The sequence below is a fragment of the Euwallacea similis genome, chromosome 5, assembly GCF_039881205.1.
Source record: "Euwallacea similis isolate ESF13 chromosome 5, ESF131.1, whole genome shotgun sequence".
Taxonomy (NCBI): domain Eukaryota; kingdom Metazoa; phylum Arthropoda; class Insecta; order Coleoptera; family Curculionidae; genus Euwallacea; species Euwallacea similis.
The window spans coordinates 5,272,141-5,280,938 of NC_089613.1; the positions used below are offsets into that span (position 1 = coordinate 5,272,141).

Below are 8,798 nucleotides of genomic sequence, written 5' to 3' on the forward strand. Positions count from 1 at the left end.
AAGCAGTCTCTAGTGGCCCTAAGGGCTGCGGTCTTGGCCAAAGGGTCACCTGGTGACAATTTGTCACTTTCGGGAGACATCTAACATACTTCCTCCATTCCCCATGCAAAGTTTAAGGGTTTTAGCGAAATGTATATTATATATGGGAGTTTTATGATTTAAAATGTGCAAATCCTTGGCCCTTGTTTCGGGCCACCAGCGCATAAAGGTTTATGAGGATTTTTAGGATGATTTTGCTGCACCTGATTGGATCGGGTCATTAAGTGTGACAAGTTCAAGGGGGAGGGATATGGCGTTTGTGAAATTTCTTTGGCCTTTCCTCACCTGTTCTAAAAATTTCAACGAAATACTGTTTTGGACTTTTTTCTCCTTTCAGCAAAGTGTTTCCAGATGCAGTCTCGATATCCAGAATTACGCATAAACACATTTCCCACCTCTTCGGCTTCCCTTTAACGAAAATTTTTGCACCAATAAAATCCCGGGGGCTTCGGGAAATTGATTTTGGTAACCTCAAAAGCCCCTCCAAAGTTTTCGTTCGCCTTTGACACCCGCGAATTTACATAAATAAAATTCCTTTTGCGACACATCACTCCCTGAAAGCCGCGACTTTATTTTGTTTTTCTCGGGCTCTGCAAACGTGAATGTTTGCTGAAAATTTAATTTACCCGAAAACAAGGGAATTTAAGACAGTTGAGAGGGAAAACTTCTTTATTGCCCACGCACGTTGGTTTTTCAGTTTATTTTTACAAGTCAGTTTTCATTTTAAACTCCAGTTTTTAGAGTTCTACTCGAAGGTAAGTGAGTACCTAGATTAATTTGAAAACAATAAAATTCACTATTCAACAAAAGTTTCACCTGAAGTTTACTATCGAGTTCATTACAAGAAACTTTCCTTTTGTACGCCCCTGCCTTTCAGGGTACAAGCTTCCAACATCGAGGATTAATAGCTCTAAAGTAAGGTGCATAATTGGCCCTAAAATCAACGAAGTTCTTGGTTTTACTTAGAAGTATCCCATTTTTAAATTTCCTAAAAGTTTGACAAGTTTACCAAGAATGCCCTTATTAGAAGCTTTTCTTATATACGTCCCTGATTTTAACAAAAGCTCCTCTAATATTGGGGGTTAAGCACTTGAGGTTAAAGGCAGGTCAGCTTGCTTCGTTGAACGAAAAGTATGAAGTTACCAAAACCAGTGCTCTTATTGAATCAGTCTAGCAACCATTCAAACAAGTAGTTGGACTATTTTATAATTATTTCCAGACATTTAATTCCCTGGACAGCGCAGTCCTTATTTTTTCCCAGGTCTGGGTAATTGAGAAAATCATATCTCTGCATCCCCTCACTCAAAAAATCTACCCCACATTCGAGTTTCATCCCTCGCAATTTTAGGCTCCTCTAGAGACCGCAAGTTGCGCCGTCGACAATTTGAAACTTATTTTAACATTCATATGGAAAGGTAGAGGCATCTAGGCCCTAAAATACGTTGGCGACGAGTCCTTTAATTTATATGTATATTTATTAGTCCTGGAACCGTATATGCTCTCGTAGAGACGCGTATTTTATGGTTTTAATCAAGTTTTGATTTATGTAGTAAGTGTAAGTCGAGGTAGAAACTCTTCAACCATTTACCTACACCAGAGACTATTACACGTAATTATTGTGAAGTCTAAAAAATATATTTCCTATATTTGAAAAATGCTTAAGATCCCTCAAAAGCGCTCTAGGTGTAGTCAATATTAAACAGTATACGGTATATTTCACGACTTAGAGATATGAAAGAGTGTATGCTTCTGAGCATCTTCATTTATACATGTAGTATACAAAAAATGAAGTAAACATACTGGAGATCAGCTGTCGTACGCATGAGCTCCGCGATGTTGCCGACTTGCTTTTAAATAGCCAGGTTGATTGATTATTATTTATCGTTTGCTATCAAAATCATTTTACATAATTATTCTTTTCAAAATTAAATAAAAAAATACATACAACTCTGAAAATTATTTGAAATAATTTTGATAGCAAACTTTAAATAACAATCAAGCAACCTAGCTGTTTAAAAGTAAACCGGCAACATTGCAGAGCTCATGCGCACGACAGCTGATCTCCAGTATGTTTACTTCGTTTTTTGTATACTATAAATGGAAACGCGCGGACGCATACACTTCTTTATATCGCTACTGTTGTGAAATATACTGTATGTAAACACTTCCACGAACTCAAAAACTCTTTACCAAGCCAACAAAATTTTATTAAAAAAATTGTGAGATCTTCAGCTTTTATTTTGCTATTTTTCCCCTATCCTCCAGGACGGCACTGTTTACCTTTGAATTACATAGTCAAGATCGAAGATTAGAGACAAGCCTTTCTATCACAAAAAACTATGCTAAACTCATTGGCGTAGGCGGAGTACGGGGACAGATATTTTTGGTTTTTTTTTATACCTCTTGGAATTACCTTTGGCACAGCGATGTTGCGCTTTGAATAAAAGTTCAAAAATTAAGATTTAAAAAGGTGTCAAAGTAAAAATTCCCATTACTATCGCCAGTTTTTTAATATTTTTTCCTCATTTGAAGTTATCTGTGGCATACCAATATCCAGTATTTAATTAAATTCTCCAAGTCAAGAATAAAAGCACATAGCTTAAGACCACAAACCTACTTTAAAATCACTCATAGATTTATTTTTTCGGCCATTATTTCAAATACATTTATAATGCTTTCTCCGAGCTCTAATTATTATAAGAAGCTCTATACTTTGAATTAAACAATGAATATATCCCCTTCTATGCCATCCACGTCGCCGTTTCCTGCATGAGCAGCCACTCAGATGTTCCAAAATATTTACACACCCGGTATTGTATAAAATAATAGGCACTGCATGCACGGATTCATTTTAATCTGTTCTTCAATCGAAAGAGCAAACAGGGCCTAAATAAACACATCAAAGGGACGTCGGTTTGTTTTTTATTTTCCATGTAATCCAGTCCGCTCTCATGGTGAAATTTCCAAGAAATTTCCTGCTTTAAATCAAATAACAATAAGGCATAGGTAGGAAACTCGCCAGGGAAATCCCTTCGCAGCTCACGTACTCTTCAAGATGGAGAATTAAGAAAATCTTGACATTTGTCAGAAGTTGCAATTCTCCTGGCAAATTATACATTCCGAACATGTAGACAATTCTCACTCGTCCGGGAAATATGAAACTCAGTCACTCCTGGACGAAAGACGTGCCCTCCGTGTTTTGTGTTTGTCTCGAGAATTTCTAATGGCCACTGTCAGATTTGAGCCGGAAAATGTATATTTCGAATGGAAATTATGAGAAAGTTGTGTGGCGGGAGAATAGAGAAATGTGATTTTAAATTTCTCAAAAGAAATCGATTTAATTGGCTTCAGATACTAGCCTTTTCCAACAGTTTTCTAAAGTCAGAAAGAACGTTGCCATTTAAATAAGATTATGTTCAAATTATAATTATAAATTAGTTGAACATTGTAAATGGCAACAAAGTAAACCTCTTTTGTCATTGAAACTTAGCTGGTTGCCACCAATACGTCCAATAGAGGCTTCGCTTGTATCACTTTTAAAAGGTGAAGTTGACATTGCGTGGTTGCCGATAAGCCCACTTTATCTTAGTTTTTGGTGAATATAAAAATTTACATTTACGTTCATCGCTATAGATTCTAATAGAATAGGCCTGAAGAGGGTTTATTCGGTGGCAAATATAAGGGGATGTGGTGCTTTATAGTAGCAACGCGAATATGTATTACCGGCTTTACTTTATTACTCCCAAGCCTATAAAATAGTCTTTACTGTTTATTGAATAAACAAGAATGACGTTGGGGTGCATTTTTGATCTCGACTGATTTGAAGATTTGAAAAAGTGTCCCTTCATCTTTGAGAAAGCGCAATCAAAAGTATTAAAATCCGGCTCGAACAATACTCCCTCGCATAGTGAAAAGACTTGTTCCACCTGTTTCGGGAACCACTACTGGTTTTAAGAACACTCTTTTTGAATTCCGGGATCTCGTCTGGAGCTGCGTATTGCGGCTGCTCCCGAGGGAAATCCAGAAGCAACCGGCCGCGGCAGCATTGTCAAACACCCTCCTGAAAGAATATCATCAGGCCAGCAGCGACGGTGAATAATCCAGCAGGAGTGGGCGATGTAAGTGCGATCAATTGTTAAAATAAACACTCACTTCTTTAGGAGATGGTTGCTGGCTTGATAAAAAAGGGTTCTTTTACTTTTTCCTTTGGAAAGAGTTCGCAAGTAATTTTTTTGCTTGAGAGTATTGAGAGAAGTGTGTTCTTGGATATCAGTTATTGTTAGGATCGAAGTTTAATATTGAACATTAAAAAAGTCTAAACCATCACTTTAAGTTAATTTTTGCATTATTTCTTTCTGGCACTAGAAACAATGAAATTAAATCAAATTAAATTTTAATTTATTTTATTTAGTTTAAGTGCAGTCCAAAAGTGCATAAGCGTCAATTATAGAAAAATTACTTGCGTAACTAGAATAATAAGCTTTTCAGAAATTCCGAAAAAGAAACAGGCAAAATATTTGGGTTTTACCAATAATTTTCTTGCAACGGCCTTCTAATTATCTTAATTAAAAAGATTAATTTGCAATTGGCAATCGATTCGGAGGCATATGAGCTTCTGATTTTAGGGAGAGTAAGGATTTTCCTAAATTTCTCTATTTTCCTTGAAAAATCCAAATTCTAAAAAATTTAAAATATTTGAAGGAACTTGTGCACTTATCCATTTAAATCCAATAACTGACGTCCCATCAAGCTCTTGGAATGACAGTCCTTTTGGAATTGTGTCAAAACAACTGTCATTCCTCAGCGATTGATAAGAGGAATTTCAGTTAATGTTTTTTTTGCGGCACAGTACGCTGCTCAGTTTCATGTACGCCCCTGAATTTCTTCTTCGCAATAGCCGAAACTTTTACTATGAGATCATTTAAATTTCATATCTAGCCAGCTGTGGGATTTTACACAAGAGAAATAGAAGATAAAAAGTAGGTCGTAGCTTGATCATATGCCGCAAAATGACGTTAAAATTACGTTTTGGTAAAGGAGCCGAGTGAAATTATGTTGGTTTAGTTACTTCTACCGACATACGTTCTCTTCTTCAACGAACTTCACAGCTAACTAGATTTGAAATCTAAATGATCTCTCTTTATTTAAATTCAATTTGAGGTCTCTCCAGATATGCTGCTCGACGATCGTGCGACTCCGGAAAACCGAATGCAAGCGACGCGATATTTCCGGAATTGTCAAATAAATTCGAATTTTAAAAGTGCGATTTTTACCTGCTTCCAACTGGGCACAATCCTGTACGAACACTCGTTATATTTTTATTTAATTAATCTTCAACTCTGCACAGAATTTTCCAATTTTTTTCCACATTTTCCCGCGAATTTCGATGTTTTTTGCGAGTGAAATGGGAGGAAACGCGAAGACGTCATTAACACTAACAACCGGGGCGTTATTGCTTTGTTTCCAACGCTTCCTTGACAAAAAATGTTGTATTACGCTAAATCACTTCTAATCGTTTTATTTAAGGAGGTTCAACTTGTGAGTTTATCCAATTAAAATTATAGAACTGGAGCCTCCGATTTTAGGGAGCGCAACAGTTTCAGAACGCTCTAGGGGCGATACTTCCACTTTTCAGCTTACATTAATCATTTCGGAGACTGATGACATATGATAAGAAAAAATTAACGATGAGCTGATAGAATGATATTAAATATATAATTACAGGGGTGCTTTTGAGGAGAATCAGACGAGGAAAGGAACGAGACCTAATTTCAGAATTCCATTCTATAAAACCTTAAAATGTATTGACATAATCTGCCTGATTTCTTAAATATATATTGTCTCTAACTATGATGCAAGATAGGAATGAGTTGCATGCTATTCTAAGGGTAAACACTAAGGAGACACAAACACAATATTAGAAGCTGACACCACTACCTACTTACCTAATTTACAATCAGAATTTGAAATCTGAAAAATGCATTCTTATCTGTTTGGGTAGTTGAAACACTTCTTGAGAAAATAGCGGAACAATGGAATGGAGACCTAAGCAAACAGAAACTGGGAAATATTTTATAGTTGTTGAATTCATTGTAATTCCAGGTATTTACCGAAAAATAGTTAGAGACACGTATTTATAGAACTGGAAATTTAAGACTACCAATTCGAGTAACAAGTCTTGAATTAATGCCCAATGTCAGCTTTAAAAAGTTGGGCCCAACAAACTTTCTTGACGAAATGGTGGCCGAAATTTTGTTCTTAAGATCATATATGTTTGCAAAATATTTTCATTACGTTCAATTACGTTTGGACGAAGCTATATGAGTTTTAAAAAATCTCTCAGATCTTCCTTTATTTCTAATCAAATCCCTCTTCAAAAATTCAGGTCACATTAAAGATATAAATACTCTAAGATTTTCCACAGTCACCACTACACATACCACAAGTAAACTAACATTCTGTTAACCATAAACTCGTCATAAAGAAAACATGAAACTTGTGCCCTTAATCGCATTATTTTACCTTAATTTCTGCGTGAGCTCATCAGATTTCATATACGAAAAGGAGTGGCAAGCATTCAAGGTAAAAACATTAATACAATTATTCCTTTTTAATTACTGATAAGTGCGTGATTTAGAACTTACACAACGTTTCTTACCGGAGCCGTCATCACGAGAACAGCAGACGACAAATATTTGAGCAGAATGTTCACAAAATAAAAGCTCATAATGTTCTATATGAGCACGGAATTAAGGGTTACAAATTGGGCATTAGCCCATTTGCCGATTTAACGTCTGAGGAGTATAAGGCTTTGTTAAATCTGAGGAACGGTGAAAGGAGAACCGCGAGAAGCTTATTTAAGGTGAGTATTCTGAGCTTTAGTGTATATATAGCTGTGTTGTAATTTAATGTATTGCAGATACCAGAAAATAGATCTGTAATTCCAAAATCTATTGATTGGAGAGAGAAAGGTGCTGTCACCTCTATTAAAGATCAAGGATTCTGTGGTTCTTGTTGGGCTTTTTCTGCGGTAAAAAACTTTTATTGATCGTAGTATGATTAGTAAATTGGATTAGATAAATCAGTTTGCCTTTACTGAGTGAAACAAACATTCCTTCTTCAAGACCTGAAGGACCTTTTTCTTATTATCCCTGATTACTCGATGATAAATTTTCCTGATTTAAATGCAATAATTTTTTTATGTTTAGGACACTTCAGATTAATCAAAAACCTCGCTTATCGTCCCATAAATCACATTTAGAACTGATCAATTATTGCAGGTTTGGTAAATGAAAAATCAGGACATTTGACTTGTAAGGGCAGTTTTGCCATCTCTTGTAAAATAATTTTAAGTCAGTAGTCAACAAAATATTTTATAGTTAAATTTTCCTCTATCTCCCAGAGTTTAGCTTAATGATAAATCCGGAAAAGTATTCCCTTAAAGTCGATTTTAGTTCATTTACACCGGAAGAAGCATGGAGAAATTTATTTTATTTTATTCATTTATTTATTTATTTTAATTGTTTCTTCTTAAAGAAACTTGAGAAAAATCATTTTAGAGGAAATATAAACTTTTTTCCCTAATAATTGAAGGTTGCTTTTAGATTGGAAGTGTGGAGGGCCAATACTTCTTGAAGTATGGTAAACTGCTTTCCTTCAGTGAACAACAGCTGATTGACTGTGCTTCGGAGTACGGGTCTAAGGGTTGTAGTGGAGGGTTACTAAACTCTGGTTTCCAATATATCAGGCAAGTTTCCATATAAATATTATGTGCTCTTTCTTCTCTAATCTACCCAAATTCCAATGGGTAATCATGAAGCTTCTAACGTTTAAATTCCATATTCATTAATTTTAGAGACAAAGGAATAGAGGAAGAAATTACTTACCCGTACGAAATGATCGATGACGTATGCCAAGCCAGCACCAATTTGACCATCACCAAAATCAAAGATTATGTTGAGATAGAGTCACTCGATGAAGATGCGCTTTTAGCAGCTGTTGGCATCATTGGTGCGAACTGTTAAGGACCAAAATTCTCCATTGAGAATCTAATTCTGTTTCAGGTCCCGTCTCTGTGGCTATTGATGCTTCAGACTTCGATTTGCAGTTCTATAAAGAAGGCATTTATGAAGGGGAAGTTTGCAGCCAAACTACGCTCAACCACGGAGTTGTTATTGTAGGTTATGGATCAGCAAAAGGGGTTGATTACTGGATTGTTAAGAACTCCTGGGGAGGTGATTTTGGAGTAGACGGCTACATTTATATGAAAAGAGGTGTTAATCAATGTGGAATCGCTAAGGAGCCTGTTTATGCAATTTTTTAATGTATTTAGAGTGTCAGAATGTAATATATTCTTTGAAGAACAATCTAGAGTCATGAAAGGGATGTAATCAGAGGGTCGCTCTAAATCTGTTCCCTAACGATTATCGGCTATTCCTGCGGCTTTGCTTCCTCTCATTACAGTTAAACCGGGTGCAAACGGTAACTATTATGGTTACGGGCGTCGCGACGCGTCGTGGGCAGTTATCGCGCCCTTTTGGGACAGGCGTCGTCGCACGTGGCTCCGGGGGACGGCTCTCGGACGCCGCCCAGCGCCGATACTTGAAGGACGACCTGTAATAGCCATATCATTACTATTTAACCACCTCAACCCTGAATAATAAATGCGGATTTCAAAATTTTGTGAAATGCCTCAAAAGCTACAGATTTTTTAAAGAAAAATTGTAGTAATTGACATAAAAGTTGTACGGTCAATTTAT

General features: G+C 36.3%; 1 protein-coding gene across 1 annotated transcript; it reads left to right on the forward strand.

Annotated features, from left to right (window-relative positions):
• Positions 1–6,464: 6,464 nt before the first annotated feature.
• Positions 6,465–8,462, forward strand: LOC136408841 (cathepsin L-like). Its single transcript, XM_066390026.1, has 6 exons — positions 6,465–6,621; positions 6,677–6,901; positions 6,959–7,069; positions 7,644–7,786; positions 7,895–8,049; positions 8,103–8,462. The coding sequence occupies exons 1-6, from the start codon at positions 6,529–6,531 to the stop codon at positions 8,360–8,362; spliced, it is 987 nt and encodes a 328-aa protein (XP_066246123.1). The 5' UTR covers positions 6,465–6,528; the 3' UTR covers positions 8,363–8,462.
• Positions 8,463–8,798: the final 336 nt, after the last annotated feature.

What these genes read in the sequence shown, in the direction of transcription:
- LOC136408841 (XM_066390026.1), top strand. Translation starts at nt 6,529, where the DNA reads ATGAAACTTGTGCCCTTAATCGCATTATTTTACCTTAATTTCTGCGTG. An exon ending in CTTGTTGGGCTTTTTCTGCG is followed by an intron (nt 7,070 to 7,643) that starts GTAAAAAACTTT and finishes GGTTGCTTTTAG; the next exon opens with ATTGGAAGTGTGGAGGGCCA. An exon ending in TCTGGTTTCCAATATATCAG is followed by an intron (nt 7,787 to 7,894) that starts GCAAGTTTCCAT and finishes CATTAATTTTAG; the next exon opens with AGACAAAGGAATAGAGGAAG.